This window comes from Panthera onca, chromosome A3 (assembly GCF_046562875.1).
Source record: "Panthera onca isolate mPanOnc1 chromosome A3, mPanOnc1 haplotype 2, whole genome shotgun sequence".
In the NCBI taxonomy this organism is placed as follows: Eukaryota; Metazoa; Chordata; class Mammalia; order Carnivora; family Felidae; genus Panthera; species Panthera onca.
Genome location: NC_138341.1, coordinates 21,114,315 through 21,133,747, shown reverse-complemented (window position 1 = coordinate 21,133,747; position 19,433 = coordinate 21,114,315). Strand labels below are relative to the sequence as shown.

At 51.8% G+C, this 19,433-nt stretch overlaps 1 protein-coding gene and 1 long non-coding RNA gene across 9 annotated transcripts in view; one reads left to right on the top strand and one right to left on the bottom strand.

The window, feature by feature from the left end:
• The window catches only part of OTOF (otoferlin), a 93,782-nt gene that overhangs the window by 45,330 nt on the left and 29,019 nt on the right, over positions 1 to 19,433 (top strand). For 4 of the 8 annotated variants that reach the window (XM_078444886.2, XM_078444878.2, XM_078444885.2 and 1 more), the window contains exons 6-10: positions 7,240 to 7,313; positions 8,930 to 9,056; positions 9,526 to 9,580; positions 15,407 to 15,538; positions 19,057 to 19,119. In XM_078444886.2, coding sequence (XP_078301012.1) covers positions 7,240 to 7,313; positions 8,930 to 9,056; positions 9,526 to 9,580; positions 15,407 to 15,538; positions 19,057 to 19,119 — 451 coding nt within the window. Of the gene's footprint in view, positions 1 to 1,159; positions 1,205 to 6,565; positions 7,083 to 7,239; positions 7,314 to 8,929; positions 9,057 to 9,525; positions 9,581 to 15,406; positions 15,539 to 19,056; positions 19,120 to 19,433 lie in introns of those variants that run through there. The other 4 variants (XM_078444884.2, XM_078444883.2, XM_078444882.2 and 1 more) reach the window with 3 other exon arrangements.
• On the bottom strand, positions 3,024 to 7,307 carry LOC145715352 (uncharacterized). The gene is made up of 2 exons (XR_014137392.1): positions 7,150 to 7,307; positions 3,024 to 5,528 (listed from the first exon to the last, which is right to left on the bottom strand). It is a non-coding gene; the product is annotated as an uncharacterized LOC145715352 (long non-coding RNA).

Sequence of the window (19,433 nt, the reverse complement as noted above, 5' to 3'; positions counted from 1 at the left end):
AAAACAACAAGCAAACAAACTTGCTTCAAAACTTGGATGGGTAACTCAGAGAAAGACGGCCCTGTTTGGATTAATGTGAGAGTGCAGTCAGTAAATCTCCCATTCGGCCCTCATTCTCAAAAGCTCACTGGGGCTCCTGCTCCATTGGGGCAAACCCCATGCAGCTCTCAGTGGGTCCCAATGGGGACCCATGCCTGACCTGCCGGCCTCCAAGCCAGGCCTGGGGCCAGCACAGAGCTGCTGAGACTATCTCCCCTTCTCTGCAGCGAGGTGTTCTGTGACCAGCAGAGACCTGGCTAATGCTAAGTACTTTGAAAGGAATTACAAACTGACCAGCTTGCCTAATGGAAAGGACAACTGGCCAAAGCTGGACTTCAGCTGTGATCTATGTAGGCCTGTAGGTTCTGAGCTGTCATGGCACAGAATCATGTCCCCCTGGGCAAGGCCTGTGCCAGTACAGCATGAGGAGAGGGAAAACATCACTAAAACATCTCCTAATTGTTGTCTGCTTTCTTTTCTTCATCTTCCTTGCCATAGCATTAGGGAAGGATTGAGAGAACATTCCAGAAGGCTTTTCTGAAAGCCTCCCTAAAGAGGGAGAAGGGCACGGTTCTTACCCTGCTCTGCACCCTGAAGTGGTAGCTCTCTTATTGCCACATCCCCAGAATCTCCCTGGCCCACCCTTGCCCTCCAAGGCCGTCAGAGCCTGAGAGCTGCCCACTCCATTGGAGGGGATCCAGGGAGGAGGTGAGGAGGAGCAGGGTGGCCCAGGCCTGGAGGGTGGCCAGGCTCATCTAACCTTGCATTCCCTGAGGCATCTGAGACCCACAGTAGAAATCACCAAGCTCTTGCCTGCGAATGGAGGAGATCAGGTGACACCCTGAGGCCTCCTCCCATTTCAAGGCTCCAGGCTCTCCTGGGCTTGGGAAGTGTCCACCCAGCCCCACTCCTGTGACCAGGGCAGAGCCTGGAAACCATCAGACCCCTGCCCAGCAGGTTTAGGCTGCAGTGAGAAGCTGTGGGGTGAGGGGGTCCCTGGGATGAGGAGGCCCTTGGGGAGTGGGGGGTCAACAGGGCCAGAGGCTAAATCTGCAAGTGTCTCTGGTCCACCCCCTCTCACTCACATCCCCTTGTCTCCTCATTTCTTCCCCCTACTCAGCAAAGGCAGAGAGAAGACCAAGGGAGGCAGAGATGGCGAGCACAAGTAGGTGTCCCAGGCCAGGGTGGAGCCCGTGGGGCCCAAAGGCTCCTCACCACAGGGTGCGGATGTCGGGATGGCCTGTCTCAGAGGGCTTAGGCGTGGGCTGTCCTGGCAGAGCCAGCACCGGGGGATGGCAGGGCGAGGGAGGTCTGTCCATCTGGCCGTGAGGGGTGAGGGTCAGGGAGGGAGGGGGTGGAGTGGGGGTGGGGCAGGCGTCTGGGCCTTCTGGTTTCTGCTCCCTCCTCCCTCCTTTCAACGTCTGGATTCTGCCTCCACTTCCCTGTTCAGCTCCACACCCACGGGCCAGGCCCTTAGGGCTTTCCTGTCAGGGAAGGTGTGACTGAAGGCAAAGGGGTGGGGGAGGCCCAAGAAGTGGCCACCTCCCACTAAGAATAAAGGCAGGGCTGGGCAGGTGGACATGAAGGCCTGGAGGCCCACAGAGGACAGACTCTGGGCCTGGAGTGGCCCCAGGGGTGGCTGGGGCATGAAGCCCCAGAGCATATGCGTACCCTCTGGCCTTCCTCACAGTCTCCATCCCGCAAAAAACTTCGTGGGGGAGGGAGAGGTCAGGGCCTGTCTGGGAGAAGGGGGGTGGGGACCCCAGATGAGAGAGGCCAGCCGCAGGAGTTGGAAAGGCTCAAGGCCTGGGGCTGATGAGTGGGTCTCAGAGGCCCCCTGAAGCACATGCCATCTCTAGAACTCTCTAGCATTGTGGGGAGTTCACAGAAGCAGTAGTAGTCAGGGCTGACCGGCTGGAGGGGGCATCTGGTCCAAAGCCCTTTCTTCGAGATGATAAATCTGAGTCCCAGAGAGGGGAAGTGATCTGCCCTGGGACAGGAGCAGAGCTAGGATGGCCACACAGGGAATTTAGCTCCCGACCCAGAGTTCACAAGAGACCTGGGGAGTTTAGAGCACTTGACTGTACTCTAAATTTAATTTAATTCTCCAAACACACCAGTGCAAGCTGAAAAGCCAAGAATGGGGTCTTTATTTTCCAGATAGGGAAACTGAGCTTCAGAGATGTTAAGGGATTTGCCCCACACTGTGGTACCAGGAAGTTAAAAACTAGTTGACAGGAGGACATCGTGGGGACACCAGGATTGTGCCTATAGGGGTCTGAGGTGGTCAGCACAGGTATGGGCTTGAGGCATCCGCCTGCGTTAAGGTCCCAGGGGACTCATCGTGGATCATTGCTTCAACAAAAGCATATGAGCTCCAACTCCCACAAACAAAAGCACACAAAAGCACAACAAGACAAAGGCACCGCGTGGGGAAAACTCAGGCCCAGAGACATGAAGGGTTGAGGAGGCTGTCAGGCTCTGAGCAAGGGAAGAAGAGGGAGCTTGGAGAGGGAGCCAGGGAGCTGAATCCAGGGAGGTAGGGGTGGAGGGTGAGAGATGATGGCTGAGCTGGGAGTCCCTCTTAGGGAGCTGTTTCAAGGGCTCAGGCTCAGTTTCCCGCATGGACACTTAGACACGAGAGGCTTATTCATGAGATGTAAACAACTTGTCTCTTCCCCAGCCTCTGGCTGAGAGTGGCGATGCCCTAGGGCCCTTCTTGATTTCCAGCTCCCCAGTCTGTCCTGGGCCAGACTCCCAGGGATTCACACTGGCCACGGCTGGACTAAGAGGCACCTCACAGTGGCGAGCGACCGGTAGTAAATGCTGGTTCCTTGGCACTACCTGATCCGAGTCTCTTGCCATCCCTAGTCCTCACATGGGATACAGTCATATTTTCATGTGTGGGGCATTAGGAGGATTGAAAGGGGAGGGAAATGAGATTTTTTTTTTAATGTTTATTTATTTTTGAGAGAGAGAGATAGAGAGAGGCAGAGTGAGAGCAGGGGAGGGGCAGAGACGGAGGGAGACAGAATCTGAAGCAGGCTCCAGGCTCTGAGCTGTCAGCACAGAGCCCGATGAGGGGCTCGAACCCACTAACTGTGAAATCATGACCTGAGCCAAAGTCGGACACTTAACCGACGGAGCCACCCAGCAACCCAGAAATGAGATTTCTAAGAAGAGACTAAGCAACTTGAAACTCTGTAGCCAGGTGAAGAAAAGCTATAAAAACAGTTTTAAAACTCTGAAAGGTTACCGTGTGGCAAAGCTGGCTAGTTTCAAGCTCTGCTGAGAAGTAAGTAGAAGCGTGTGCAAGTTGCCGTAGGAAAAACGGAAGAATCCAGCCATGAAAGAACTCATGTCCCCTTGAGTACGTGGGATGTTGAGAGAGGTTGGTCTGGGGACGTGGGAAATCTATTTCCCTGATGCTGTTTGCTTGAGACTTGCAAGGGGTTGGGCCACCGAGGAGAGCTGAGGAGCCAGCTCACTGGCACACAAGGGCCCCCTTAAGTACACAAGGGCCCCCCACGCCTCCTGGTTCCACAAGGGCACGGAGGCAAGCAGGCCAGTTTAGGGACAAGTCCTCGTCTCAAGGGCCAACCTGTCCTGCCCAGATGTGGCAAGATATTTGAAACTAACTGAAATTCAACACACTGTGAAAAAACAACTGTAGAGCCTGCAATTATGAATTAGCTATTGTTGGGGCATCGGAAATAAAGGAAATACACCCACTAAGGGGCACCAGAACACGCCCCCAAGGTTTGAAAACGTGGCTGTTTAAACAATGCAAAGCACCATAGACCCCTTTTCTCTTAGGCAGGAGTTTCTCCTGATTAGCTGAGGCCTGAGCTAGTGAGCCTGGGTTGTTCTGATTGAAGGCAGTCTCAGATCGTCAGGCATAGCCCCTAAGTCACAGCCTCCAGAAGAATACACAGACCTGAGTTAATGTCACGCCCAGCTCACTAAATTTAGTTCGGCCAATGTTCCCAAGTCATTCTGAATACCAAGCTCCCTCTTAGGACCCCAACCACGACATCCTTCTAGATCTGAGCCGTGGAACCAGCAATGAAACCATCAGATCCATAAATGAAGACAGAATTTACAAATAAGTGAACTAACCTTAAAATCTTTTCTCTAGAGGGAAAGAGTGGTCTAACTTGTGGGTGCGTATCATTCTGACTGCAGCGAATCCAGCAATGGGGAAGCCCAAGCGGGACCGGAAATCCCCAGAGGGCCCTAAGAGGCCCACCTTCCCTGCTTCCCGCTTCTGCTTCCCTGAAGCCAGGAGTAAGGAGCCGCTTGGTGGCAAAGCATTTTTTCACTGAGTTGATTATTGGCTTGTTTTCTTTGTCTGTTTCTCACCACATTATATTTTTAGTTATTGAAGAACTCAGGCCAGCTGCCGCATTTTATTTAAAAACAAGAACAAACACTCAGGACCTCAGCGTACCAGCAACCTCATCAAAGAATTACACATTTTGGAAATCTAAGTCTTTGATACAAGCCGATAATCTTCGAACATCCCTGACTAAATTAACATTGATTTCAAAACTAACCTTTACCCTTGGCCAAGAGAAGCAGGCACACCGTTTCTGGGAAGCGGTGCAGCACTAGGCAGAAGAGACTGTTTCTATGGTCAATTTCTGATGTGTCATCGACCAGAAAATTCCAAAGGGCAGGGAGAGCTGAGGCCATCATGCTCTAGTGCACACTGTCCAGATGAACTGAAGAACAAAATTCGTACGAATTCTGGACATTACATTCACCCTACACATTCCACATTTTTCATTAAGGGATAAATCTTCATTTTGAGATACCCCCAGGCACACAGGAGTACCGCCTGTATACCTGTCCACCGGAGATGGTTAGTGAGGCAGGGTCTGGGAAGAGGGGCTTCTCCTTTGATTGATTTCAGGGAGAGAATTGTAGGATAGTATAGTTTTTTTTTTTTTTTTAAAGTCTCAATCTCTGCTTCCAAATACGTTTGTTTTAAGAAATAAAGTGACTTTCAAAATCAAGGGCCATAACTGCCCAGGGGAAGCCCCAGGCCCTTTTCCACTTGGGTGGGTCCTCGGGACCAGCGTCAGAAAGCCGCAAGTCATTGACCTGTGTGATGTTTCATTACCAGTCATTAACTTTCACAGCAGCCTCTTCCAAAATGCGTTGATGCTAAGACCATTTGTGAGTGAGCGCCTTCTCTGTAAGCCTGGGCACCGTCTCTGGGGCTCTTCACAGATGGCACCCCCATCTGCACACTGCGTTGGCACACGGCCCATACGTACACCTACAAGTGCAGACCCTGGGAACTTTTCACTGAAGTTCCGAACGGTCAGGATGGGATCGCCACTGACAGAGAAGTGCAATCCCACAGGACTCGGGACGTAGCAGTTCTGGCAGAGGGGGCAGGAGCAGTGTGCTTCAACTCTAGCTCTGAGCCTCAGTCTCTTCTTGGGTTGAATGAAGAGAAGCGTATGTCCCTCCCAGGATCGCTATGAAGATGAAATGAGTAAACATCTGGAAAAGGCTTTGGCCCATAGTAGTTGCTCAAGAAAAAATTATATAATGCCGTGTTGGCATATGTATAGATACCTCCCCTTATTAGAAGGGGAGACACTTTCTTTCCCTTCTTTCCCTTCTCCTCCATTATTATGTTCCAGACAACACGATGCTGGCCGGTATAGACACATCAGTGTTACCTCAGTCTTCCTTGACCCACCTCATGGCTTTTTAGGAAGCCATGAACACACTAGTGTTTCCTAAACTGTGAGCTGCTGCCCATGGAAAGGTTCTTGACTGCTCTTTCACTGGGATACAGACTCACAGCCCTCTATGTCTTGCCCGGAAGTAAAGAGAGCAAAGAGTAAAGAAAGGCCCAGGATTAAGGTGGGGCCAGATTTGGGGGAATAAGATTGGCCCCAACCTTGAGTAGGGCTTGAGGCTTTTAGGCCATCCCTACAAGGACAGAAAGGTTTTGCCCAACCTCACGTTACCCAGAATAATGGGTATCTTGGGATACCCATTACCCATTATCTTGGGATACCCATTACCCAGGGGATCTTGGGAACCAAAGTCAAGCCTCCACGGGGAGATAGACGCATGACCCAAAGGTGGGTGGGCTCTGTTGTAGGTGAGCTCAGAGTTTGAGTCTGCCCTGGCCCCCTCTGAGCCCACATGATGACAGGGCCACACCCAGGAGGAGGGAGAATGGGAAGAGAGAGTCAGGTATCCAGCTCATGCAATATTGATGGGGTAATGGAATACTGCACTTTACCCCCTGCTGATCCTACTCCGGGTCCCTCCTGGCACCAGGGATCACGGGCTCAGCTGCAGGGACATCACTGAAGGGACACTGACGACCCCTGCCCCCTTCCCTCAGCCCCCCTGACTGCGAGGCCCTTCACCTGGGGGCGCAAGGCCACACCAAGCCAGAGAAAGAGGTAGGAACTATGGAGCTTGCCATACGTTCCTGGGGGTTGGTTGAAGTGGGGGGTGAGGGGGGGGATTCCGCAGTGAGCAGGGACAGGCAGAAGGGGTGGAAGCCAGCACCAAAGATAGATGGGAAAGGGCCCATCTCTTCCTTTTCGCTGGGGACCGAACAGAATCTGAGGGTGCGAAGAGATTGGGAAAGACAAGGCAGGAGTTGCACACCAGGGCCATTTGAGAACTGAGCAGCTAGCTTCAACCACATCTCAGACCTCCTCCTTGGCCTCTGCCCCTCTGATCCTGTTCCTGTCTGTCTGTCCTGATGCTTTGTCTCTGGTCATCTGGCTTTCTTCCCGACCAGCTGAGGTGGGGTGCATGGACAAGGAAGACGAGCTCGGAGGCATGGTGGAACTCAGAGCTCTGAGACTGGACTGAGGGAGCTGAGGACAGCCCAGGACCCGGGAGGGCTCCACTCAAAGTCGTTCTTCCCAGCCCAAGATCACCTTCTCTGATCCCTGGGCCCTGACCCGCTCTTCAGTGGTGTGGAGGCATGAGAAAGAAGGAAGCAGTGGGGTCTCCTCTCTGCCCTAATTCCCCCTCGTGGCTCCTGCTTTAGAAAGGTTGGCCCCCACGCTATCTCAGGACTGGTACGTGAGGGGCTGGAGTATGAAGTGCCCTTTCTCTTACGTGTTGTCTCGGGTTTTGCTCTCCTGTGTTTGTGTGTCTTCCTCCCGGCGTCCATCTCCCTCCATCTCATTCTGGCGGCTCGCCTCACAGAGCTGGGAGAAGTGTGTTCTCCGCCATGAAGCTCGGCAAGAACCGGTCCCACAAGGAGGAACCCCAAAGACAAGGTACAGACGCACCCCCAGCCAGGCCAACCCCCGGGCCTTCTCTGCGCACCTTACGGAGACCAAACCCCTCCCCTCCGCGGGCAGCGCCCCAGCAGGCTCGCCTGCGATTGGCCGGTGAGGCCGCTTAGGTGGGCCCTAGCCTCCCATTGGCTGCCGGCACAGCCGGGCCCTGAGGGTGGTCTTCAGGAAGGGGGCGCTCCTGGCACAAAGGGTGGGAAGGGCATCACCACTGGTCTAGAATTTAGCAGTACTCTCTGGTGGGCCTGTGTTTGAAAGGCTCCTCCTGCCCTCTCTGCTCCCCACCCCCCCTCCACCTTTTTTCCTGCACACAGAAGCCTAGAGATTGTTCATTAGAGAAGGGAATAACAAAAAAACAAAAAAAAAACAAAACAAAAAAAAACAAAAAAAAAAACGAAAGTGGTTTGGCCAATTCCCTATTTCCGGGGAAAAACCAGCGTCCCAGGACCGCTTACCCAGTGGCAAGACTCACTGCCCTGTCTTTCCCCATGCCTTCTCACAAGGCTGCAGGGAAAGCCCTGGGGGAGAGAGGCAGGGTGGAGCCTGGGAGGCTGAAGTGACCGGTGGCCCTGGTGCCATGGGAGCAGCAGCCTGGGGGGAGGGCAAGACAGCTGTTAGAAAGGAGGCAGGGGGACCGGGAGAAGACAGGAGAGAATTGGATCAGATAAGGAAGCAATGTGGAGCTTTCCCACCCAAGTCTGTTGATCACCTGCCCTCCTTCAGAGCTCCTGGCTTCCCCCCTTAGCATCCCCTGGGTGGCCCACTGGCCCCAGCATCTCTCTCCCTCTTGCCTCCATGCCAATTCTAGCGGTGCCCTTCTCCTTCAGACTGGAGAGGGTATGGTTGCTGGCTGAGGCCCAAACTTACCATTCTTCCGTGGTTGCTCAGTATGGTCAATTCTTCATCTCATTGGATATTACACCTCAGCGCAGCGTTAGGGTCTAAATTCCATCAGCTATTTTACATGGATGAGTTACTTCTTAAGCTTCAGTTTCCCAATCTGTGACGTGAGAATAGTGCCTATCTTGACAGGACATGGATATGAGGACAGGAGACACGTGCACGAAGTGCCTGACATTGTGCCTGGCATAGAGTAGCCTCTTGATAAACAGTAGCCATCGTTTGAAAGGTACATAAGTATGAATTTTTTATTGCCCCTCCCCTTCTTCCACAAAGGGTATTCAGCGCTTATGTAAGAAATACACAACAAGAGTTACATTCAATCAAAATACAAAAGCAAGACTAGGGGTACCTGGCTGGCTCAATTAGGAGAGCATACATACGGCCCTTGATCTCAGGGTCGTGAGTTTGAGCCTTAGGTTGGGTGTACAGATGGCTTAAATAAATAAACTTAAAAAAAAAAAATCTTTAAAAAAATAAAAAAAAATTTTTAAAAAGCGAAACTAGATATAATATCAATTAAAATCAAAGATCAAGATCAGGTGGGAAACACTGCGGATAAACAGGCCATACATTCTAAGCAGATACTGCCAAGGAAGCCCGGAAATTGACTGTTAGCTTCCTGGATAGCAAAGCGCAAGGGGAAAGACAGTCACTTGTTCCACCATCCAGCCCACCTAATGGCCTTTCTTCTGCAGATGAACCGGCCGTGCTGGAGATGGAAGACCTTGACCGCTTGGCCGTTCGGCTGGGGGATGGGCTGGACCCTGACTCTGTGTCTCTGGCCTCTGTCACAGCTCTCACCACCAATGTCTCCAACAAACGGTGAGCACACGGGAGTCCCGCAGCCCAAACCGCCTCCACCTGTTCAGGCAGGACCCAGCTTGCCGCGTGTGGAATTCGGATGGGGAAGAACCAGGGTCCCTGGGTGGCTTCTTCCTAACCCTGCCCCTTTCTTCTTTTCCCGGATGTCTCTCACTCTGCTGTTCCTACAAAGGCAGGAGGCTGCTCCCAAGTCATTGCACACCCGCGGGCCAAGGGGGATCACAGAGCTGCCCCGCACACATCTGAACCTGTTGACCTACTGTCTATCTCTCCGTCACTGTGCCGTTAATCCTCTCTGTTGGGGCCTCTGAAAACAATTAATCCCCATTCTTTTGGAAAGTCTTGGAGTACACGAATACCATGATTCTGTCCTCTGCCCTTCGCCAAGGTCCAACCAGTGCCAGTGCCCTCCTCCTCCCCTGCAAGCAATCCCCTTACACCGGACCTGACGGTACCTTCTCCTCCTCAGATCCAAGCCAGACATTAAGATGGTGCCAGGTGCTGGGCGGCCCGTGGATTACCAGGTAGGCGGGGCAACTAGAGGCATCGCTCTGAGACTCCACTCCAGTGGGTGGTTCTGGCCAGGCATGCATTATAGACTCTGGATGCATGGATCTGAGGGTCACAGAGAACCACAAGCTCAGTGTAAGTTCCCAAACGAAGCTCGTTTCCGGGAGGCACTCGGAACTAGAGAGGTACAAACCTAAAGAGCTTGAGAATTCTGCTTATGCAGAGGACTTTGTGTCCAGCACTGGACTTCATCAAGTTGGAGGGACCTAGAAAAACCCTGAAAAGACCAAGGGGCACCACTATCTATCATATACGTCTCTGAAGAAAGATTTTTTGATGTGCTTTTTAAAATTGTTGTTTCCATTATTTGTAATGCCAGAAGTAATGTAATGTCAATCCTGGTTATCCATAGATGGTGAGAATGTGGGTGGGGTTTTTTTTTTTTTCTTTTTCTTCTCTGGTCTCTGAAATTAACACTTAATGTTTCTGTTTGTATGTTTCTAAAACTTGAGACAAAATGACTGAGATAGGGAGAAATTTGAAGCTGTAGGATTGTTAATGTGGCCACAGTGCAGGCAGGATGTGTCATGAGCAGGGCTGAGCTGTTGAGAGAAGGCCACACAGGGCATCTGAACCCCAGTACAGCCCTCCAGGCCTGGGGCCTGATCATGGGCTTTGCAGGGCCACACCCCCAATTTTGTTTCTTCTTGCAGAGTTGATCAGAGCCTGAGATACTCAGTTACACTAACACGATCCACGATGGACTAACGTACAAGCCAGAAGCACCTCGTACTTATTTATAAACTGGAAACCGGAAGGGCCCATGGACGACCCATTGCTCTAGACCCTTCACTTGGGGTCTAACAAGACCCAGTTATGGGTCAGAGGCCTGGGCATTCCTAGGACTGAGTGAGTGTGCTCACTGGTCAGAGGAAACAGCCTTTAGGGGACCCCGCCTGGCTACCACTGTAGCGCCTGCCCAAAGTGTCAGAACCCGGGCCCAGAATCAGAGTGAGCCTCCTCTCCCAGGTTAGAGCTTTATCTCTGAATGCTCATCTCCCCGACCCTATGCACACCACCCCTTCTTGAAGGCGACAGCCCCACGGCCACCTCGTTCAGGTGATGATATAAAGGACGAGGAGGTATCTGTCTTTGTATCAGGTGCATCTGGTCATGTTTTCTCAAGGTTACACCTTGTCTCCCTTAATCCTCGCTTCAGTTTGTTTTCAACCAGTTGGTGGCCATCTTTCCAGGTGCTTGAAAATTAGCCCCAAGCAGTGTCAAGTGACCCTGGCCCTGGCCCTGTGGTTTAGACAGCCTCAAGCCACTGGGCTCCTTGGAGGTTTGGGAAATGCTGCCCCCTCACCTCTCTGCCAAAACCCAAACACAGAATATCGTAAGACGTGTGAAGGCTTTTCTAGGGGGCTGGGCCCAGGGCTCTGCTCCCCTGTTTTCTGAGAACAGGAAAATTCCAAAGGACAAAGATCTGTTTGTCTTTGTATTTCCAGATACTGTTTCCTTTACAGTGTCACCGGCCTGCCACGTAAAGGCACATAGAAAATGGTTAATATAATTGTTATTTTCTAGAAGGCTTACAGGTACTATGCTAGGAACTGTGTGTGTGTGTCTGTGTGTGTGTGTTTTCCATTTAAGTTAATATAATTCTTACAACCTCCTAAATATAAGTATTACTACATTTCATAGGTGAGAAACTGAGGCACAAGGAGAGTAAGGAGCTTACCCTAGGTCACACAGTTATTCAAAGGTCAACTCAGGGTTCAAGTGCAAGGGTGTCCAACTGAAGCAGTCTGAGTGACTAATTTCTTTCTAATTGAGCCTCTTGGACAGTCACCCCCTCTGTTCCCCGCCCCCCCCCCATTCATCTTTGGCTCACTACCTACTGCTTGTTTTCAAAGCTCTTTCAAACTGCTTCCTGACAGAGACCTTTATTAAGTGGACCCCACTTTCCCCCGCTAAAGACTTTGCAAACATCCTGAATTGAACAGAACAGTTGTCGTATTTAACCGAGTAACACAGTATTTTCTGACAGGCTCGTTCACATCTCAACAATAAGTATCGACACACTTGGACAGAGCACTCTGAGGGTACGAGCGTGGATTTATTCTTACTTCCAATAAATACAATGTAGAAAGCAAGAAAACCTACCAAAGGAATGTCACTCTCTGGAGAACTTGGCTTTGCCCAGTTAGAAAGACCTGAGAAAGCGCACCCAGCTGGTGGGAGGAGAGGGACTTAGATGAACTCAGATTTGGGAAGGACCCCGAGGACTGGGAACAGGCAAAAGGCCATGGCATACCCATCCCCTTTGTTTCTTCTGGTTAGAATGTATGTAGTGTGCAAACCCTTTCCCGATTATTGGCATCTCCGAGGCGAGAAGCCACATTCTCATCCCAGCGAATATGCAGTTTCCCCCACCAGAGTGAGCAAATCTGAGCACTTAGCAGACATGTTCTCGGTGGGTCATGGGGTCCTGAGTGTGTTCCCTGCCCTCTCTTCTGGGCGCCAAGACCTAATACATTCTCACCTCTGTATCATCTCCCTGCCGCTGACCCTCAACCCCAGCCTCAACTGCAATATTGCACCCACTTCCTGTCTGATCTCCCCACCCTCATAATGCCTCCTCCACTCCAACCTCTATGCCACCACTGGACTGATCTTCTCAAAATGCATATCTGGTCATGTCCCATCTCAGCCATCTGGAGATGAGAAAAGGCAAAGGGTGTTTCAGAAGGGCGGCTCTCACGGGCCTGCCACCTGCTATCTCCAGCTCCCCCCCGATGTTCTTGCGGCACAATCGGATCCCTTGGAAGCAGGTCACAGAGCACCATGACTCTTGGGTTCTTCCAGGACAGAGGTATAGGTTTACACTCAGCACTGTTCCTTGTGACAGCCTCATGAAGCCACCTGGGGATTAGGCCCCTTATCTTGGAAGGAGAGGGCTGAATAGGCAATTACCAAGAGTCTCCCCGATCAGCTGATCAGTCAGGCCCTTCATGGGTCTATTTGCCTTCTCCTCTTCTACCCTGGAAAAATCAAGTCCTCTGCTGATGATTGGAGAATGGAAGGAAAGGATGGCCAATCCCCTCCCTCAAAATTTGTTTTATTTGTTTTATTTATTTTTAATTAATTAATTTTTAACTTACATCCAAGTTAGTTAGCATCTAGTGCAACAATGATTTCAGGAGTAGGTTCCTTGATGCCCCTGACCCATTTAGCTCATCCCCCCTCCCACCACCCCTCCAGGAACCCTCAGTTTGTTCTCCATATTTATGAGCCTCTTTTGTTTTGTTCCCCTCCTTGTTTTTATATTATTTTTGTGTCCCTTCCCTTATGGTCATCTGTTTTGTCTCTTAAAGTCCTCGTATGAGTGAAGTCGTATGACATTTGTCTTTCTCTGACTGACTAATTCAAAATTTGTTTTAAATTTCAAGTCCAAGTGACATATGCCCCTCCCCCCCCATAGAGCCCCAGGTGGGGGATGGGGATGCAGCAGGAATAACACTCCCCTCCCCCACCAACGCCACACAGTAACCTCAATGGTTTCAGGGTTCCCTGCAGGGCCACCCCTCAGCTACAGAAGAGCACCTTCTGGAGCCCTTCTCTTCCCACGCCCCCACCCTTTGCTCCTTTCAACCCTCTGCCCTCCTCCCCTCCCCACCCTTTCCCTCCTGGGTGTCAGAGCTCCAACCAGGGTTGCTCACCATTGTTGGCTTTGCTCAGTAGAAGAAGGTGGAAACTTTGGGTCCTGAGAAGGAAGAGAAGGCAAAAACGCTGGCATCACGCCTGGGCCTCTGGATAAAAACCATAAAAACTAACCAACTGCTCACATTGGGAAGGTTAATCTCTTGATGGCATATCTTACTGCCTTATTATGCCAAAACTGTGTCTGTCTACTTTCCAGTCTTGAGTTACAGAAAGTGTTTTTATTTTTTAATGGAGGGGGTTAATTGTGGGAAAATCTAATGAGATTTTTTTTAAGCCTTTGGCATACAAACTTTCATAGAGGTTAAAACCCTATAAACTACTGTGCAAGAATATTCCAGACGGACTTGTAGTGCCTGCCTACTCTCTTCACAGGCAACTTCCCAGAGCTAAGTTGATTAGCTATATTTCCTTTTTAGCTCCCTGAAGAAATGGTAATTATTAAACTTCTCCAGAGCTCTGGAGTCTGAGCTTCATTGCCTTTGGCACTTCAAGTTCCAAATAGAAATGCTTACTTTTGTAGTTCAAGTGTTGCTTCAATTAGTAAATATTCAGTCTCTAGTTCTGTATACTTTCTTTGCAATGTTCTCATTGGCACTGAAGTTTTTATTTTTCTTAACATCGTTAGTTTTGATGTATGGATTCTTCTTGGCCCTTGGAATATTTATAAGACTTTGATGGATATAGTGGATGATCATTTTCATGGTTACAGTTTTTTTATGAAATGGGAACATGATTTTCTTGACTAAAATCGTATTTAGAAGTTGCATCGAAGCACAACGATTGAAATACCAAATCTCCAAGATGAGAAGTATAAAAAGTAAGGCCCACAGTTTCACTGGAGGAGTGAGCTGAGGTAAATGCTAACACTAGCTTAGCACAGGCTGTTTTGTTGAAACGCAAGTTCGAGAGAGTCAAACGGAACGATTGTAAGCATCTACAGGACCCTACCTATTTGGGAGACTTTGAGAAGCCATTTATAACAATAGCTCATATTTTCTAGAGCTTGTTTATGAGGCTCTGTGACACACATTATCTCAATTAACCTTCACCCAACTTTGTGGATGGATGGTGTTTCCACTTAGAGCTCACTCCGTGAGTCTGCACAGGTGCCTCCTCTCACCCTTGGTCATGTATAAGGTCTGGGGCTGAATGCCAGCCCAGCCAACCCAAACCTGTGTCTCTTTCTATTTTGTCATGGCCACCCCAATGGGGACTGACACCTCCAAATCCAAAGCAAGAACTGATGGCTTAAAATGAAGGTTCACGGGGCACCTAGGTGACTCAGTCGGTGAAGCGTCCGACTCCTGACTTTAGTTCGGGTCATGATCTCACAATTCGTGAGATCAAGCCCCACATCAGGCTCTGCACAAACAGTGCAGAACATGAACACTTGTTGAATGAATGAACAACTTAAAAAGGGCTTCCCAGCATAGACGTAAGATTCCAGGGAGCTGGACGCCCCCTGAAAAGACACAGAACCCACAAAACACACAACATCAAGCCAGCAAAGGTGGCTCAGGTTCCCAAAGAGATTAAACAAAAGGGGGAAACCAAGAATGTGGAAAGCGGGTGTGGGGGGGAATTCCAGAAACACGAAGCACTCTCAGAGGCCTGCAATCTTAAAATGAGAGATGCTGGGGCAGGAAATTAAAGGACATCAATGAAGACATAGAAAGCTTAATCCCTGAGCGCATGAAACCCAGGGAGTGGTTTGCAGCTCTCTAGGCGGTGGAGCCCTGGAGGCTGGGGGAACACTTGAAATCCCTGCGAGCTTTGAAAATACTGATGCCTGGTCCCACTGCCCAAGGTTGGATTGGGCTGGCCTGGAGTTTGGCAGGGACACCAGAGACCCTGGTTTTTAACCAGCGCCTTCCTCCTCCCCGCTGGTAATTACAACACACACTTCCAGCCTATCCAGCCCACGCCCTTCCTTATAAATGAAGACACTGAGGCTTAGTGGGGAAAAGAGCCCGGGATCCACAGCAGATTAGAGACAGTGCTCGGGCTGGAACCCAAGTCCGTTGTTGGCTCCCTGCTCCTGGGCCCCGACTCCAGGAGGACGAGCGGCAAGGCTCACGCGGCTTACCTCTGGCCTCCCCCTCTCCCGCCCGAAGGTCAGCATCACTGTGATTGAGGCTCGGCAGCTCGTGGGCTTGAACATGGACCCCGTGGTGTGCGTGGAGGTGGGCGACGACAAGAAGTACACATCCATGAAGGAGTCCACTAACTGCCCCTACTATAATGAGGTCAGTGCCCCGTGGCCCTGGGTGGGGGGATGAGACTTCCCTAAATGTAGCAGGAGGCTGGGCTCCAGCCACCGCCCCCAACCCAGGCCCATTAGAAGCAGCTGGGAGTCAAGGGGCACGAAGGGCTACCAGCAAGGGGGTGGCCCGTGCTGTTACAACCCATTAAGCCCATTTTACACGAGGGGACATTGAAGGTCCTGAAGAAAGTCCTTGCCCAGATGCTAAGGGCCAGAGTCACCCTGTCTGCCGGGCTGCCTCCATGGTGCCTGAACCTCTGTGGGGATCCTTCCAGAGCACTGGCCTTGACTCTTAGGGCATGAGAGAGAAAAAGCCCACAGGCCGGCACGGCTGGGACACCAGTGCTCAGGAAATGCCCAGCCCCCAGCCCCACGTAGCGACCTTCCCAGGAGTCAGGAAATTCCGCCTCCACATCTCTGATCTTACATCAGGGCACATCCCTCACTGGAAAAGCCTCTAATGGATACGGAGACAGGTGCCCCTGGCCTTCCATGGTTATATGATGTGGCAAAGCCACGTTTGGCTGACTCAGGGACTCACCTTGCACCCGCCCCACACACCTCGTGTTTCGTCCAGCTTGCTTCCTCCGTCCCAAGAAAACAGAGCTGCTCGCCCCACTCTGTGTGTCCCCAGCAAACTCCTACTCCCTCCAGAGCCCAGGCCAAGTGTCCTTGCCGCAGAGTGGTCCTCCTTGCACTCTCTGGGTCAGAAGTCAATGCACTTCTTTTTCTGTGGCAATAATGTCTCTGAATTGCAGTTGGTCCTTCGTGTCTCTGTCCCTGGTGGACTGGAGGCTCCCGGTCTCCTGTATCACTGTGGCCCAGCCCAGAGCCTGGCATGTCCCTGGAAGCGTTGGGTAACACTTTGCAGATGGTTACTCCCTCCCCGCCCCCCCCCCCCCCCCCCCCCGAGGAGAGAACCAAACATTGCTGAGTATGTGCTGCGCTTCAAGCCCATGCCTGGCAACGCAGGGGCCGCAAAGATGACAGTTTTTGCCTGAACAGGCCACCGCCTACTTCTAGCCTAGAAACGGTTTCCCAAACTCCATGTTTATATGCACCAAGACTATTCCTTCCGCTCACGTGAATCTTAAATTTGTTCTCGATCATGTTTGTTCTTTTTCACAAACCCAGGTAGCTCTGATTTAATTTCTGTTTCCTCTAAACCAGCGTTTCTCAAACCCATCACTGAGGACATTTGGGGCCAGTTTTTGGTATAAGGGGCTGGACTGTGAATGGTGGGATGTCGAGCGGCATCCCTGGCTCCTACCCACTCGATGCCAGTGGCAACCCCCACCGGTCTCCAGGCCTTGCCAAATGTCCCGCCCCATCGCCCCCGTTGAGAACCACCACTGCAAATGATCTTCCCGTGATTCCTCCTGGTCCCAAAGTGGGGCTTTCTTTTCTTTTGCTTCTTGTCCTATGCCATATTCCTCTTCATTGAAAAATATCCCTGGTCCCAGAGGTGTACTACTTCTGGCTAATTCTCCGAGTTGGCAGGAAGCTTCCTTTGACTCCACTGAACGCAAGGGAGGGACATGAGAACAATCAGCATGACTTAGCAGACTTCTAGGTGGTTAGACAAGGGAAATATGCTCGGGAAACACAAGGAATATGACCACAAGACCACTCAGAGAGTGCAAAATTCTGGTTCTAGCTTGGCTAGCTCGCTCTGCTAGGGCTGACACAGCTCTGAGACAGCTGGCCTAGCCTTTGCCTCCTGCCCAGCTCGAGACCTGTCTTCATGTGGAGGGAGGCTCACGGCCATTGCCCTCCTAGAACAGCCTGACTGTTCAAGACCAGGCCAAGACCGCTTCTCCGTGGGCACATCTGGTCCAAGTCACTGGCATCTTCCTTCTGCCTAAACCACTCTCCCCTCTGCCCTAGATCCTTCTCTTTCTTCTTCCCATAGAATCTAGCATTACCCAGTCCACTCAGCGCCCCCAACTCTGCCTTCACTTTTCCCTCAGCTCCTCCTTTGCCTATAAGGTGTTCTACTCTTGAATATTCTCTCCGAGTACAACTAGGGGAAACCCCACTGCTCAGGGACAGAACTAGAAGTCTGTCTGTCTATCCACCCACCCACCCCTCCATCTAGCCATGTCTTTCCCAATCCCACGTACTTCCTGGTGACCACCCCTTTCTGTCCTCACACTCACAGTCCAACTATGTGGGCTGTCCCCACTGCCTCTCTTCCCAGTCATGCCTCGATCTCTGCCCCCTGGCTTCATTGAAACTGTCCTCCTCTGGGTCACCAAAGACCATGCGGTCCCCTAAGCATAAGTCCACGTGCCTCTCTCTTGACTGCCCAGCCCTTTCCATCCTCTCCACGACCCACCCCCCCTCCCCCGCCCTGGGGGCCTCTCTGTTCCTTTCCCCTTCTCTCCAGCCCTTCCCCCACTGCCTTTCCTGACATGCTCCCTGTGCCCTCTGCTTCTTCTTGGAGCCCTGCCCTGGACCGGTCCCTTCCCATTCTCTCCTTGGGTACCGCCCCCAGCCCCAAGGCGTCAGTTGTCACCTGCATGTCTAGATCTCCACCCACCTCTCCAGAGCTTCAGTGCCCCCGGGCAGTGCCACCCGGACATGTTGCGTCACACACAGCAGTTGGCGTGTACGGGGCACTGACCACGTGCACTCATGGGTTGAACGCTTAACAAGGGTCAGCTCGTTCAGACTTCATGACCAGGCCTCCAAACCCCGCCCCCTCTTTGATGGTGCCCCTGGGGCAGTTCAACACGGCAGCCCCGAGCACTATCCCAGGGTGGTAAACTGAGACCCAGGGAGGAAGCGATTGGCCTAACAGTAAAAACTCGGTCGATCTGGTTCTAAAGGCAGCACTCTTACCCACAGTGCTCTAGTGTGAGTCCCCAGAAGCCAGGAACGGACTCTCCTTAGACATTGACCCGAAGCCTGTTGGCAACGTTTCTTCCTTGTCTCTGCCCACACATTCACCAAAGCAGTGGTCCCTCTGTGCGCTGCCCCCCCACTCTCGTTCCTGGCACCTGCACACCAAGGCCAGGAGAAATGGGGCAGGGGCTGAGTGGCAGCTCCCAGCTCAGGGAGGCAGTTCACACCCACCACATTTTACATTTACAGCAAATTGGGTGCCTTCACAGCCTTATTTTACATTTCAACGCCGCTGAAATCAGGACAGACCTTCTAGGCAGTAGAGCATCGTGGCTTAAGGGCACTGTGTTGCCTGTATTAACTGCACGGTATCTTGTGGTATCTTACCGAGGCTCTGAGGTGGGTGTCATTACTCCCATTTCACAGCTCAGGAAACAGATTCAGACAGGGTGCTGCCCAAAGCCACACAGCTCTCACCTGCCGCGGGGTCAGGGGGGACCAGTGGCGACCACCGCTGCTCGCCTGAACTTCGGGGCTCAGGGGAAATGGCCAGAGTACGAACGGGCACTGCTAGGAGGGAGGGACTCATCACTGCCCTAGGCCGTTAGCCGCTGTCCGCTGGGTGAGAGCAGCTCTGGGTCCTTCCCCCTCCAGTACTTCGTCTTCGACTTCCACGTCTCTCCGGACGTCATGTTTGACAAGATCATCAAGATCTCGGTGAGTGGGGAGCCACTAGCTCGAACTGCACCTTCGTGTGCCCTCCAAAAGGGCACCCCTCCGGGCGGACCAACCGTTAAAAGGCAGCCCCGTGCCCAGACACACAGCCGGGCTGATGTGGGCCCCTGTCACCTGTTTAGCCAGGTGCCTCTGTATAGGGTCTGACCTAGTGACCCGTACCTGGCAGTCAGCAAAAATGAGGGCAGGAGAGATTGATGCTGAGCCTCAGCGAGCCGTCCCTGCCCTGCCAAATGCCCTCCCGCTTCACTGAAAGGCTCCATGGCCCAGAAAGACAGGTGGTGCCACCATCAGAC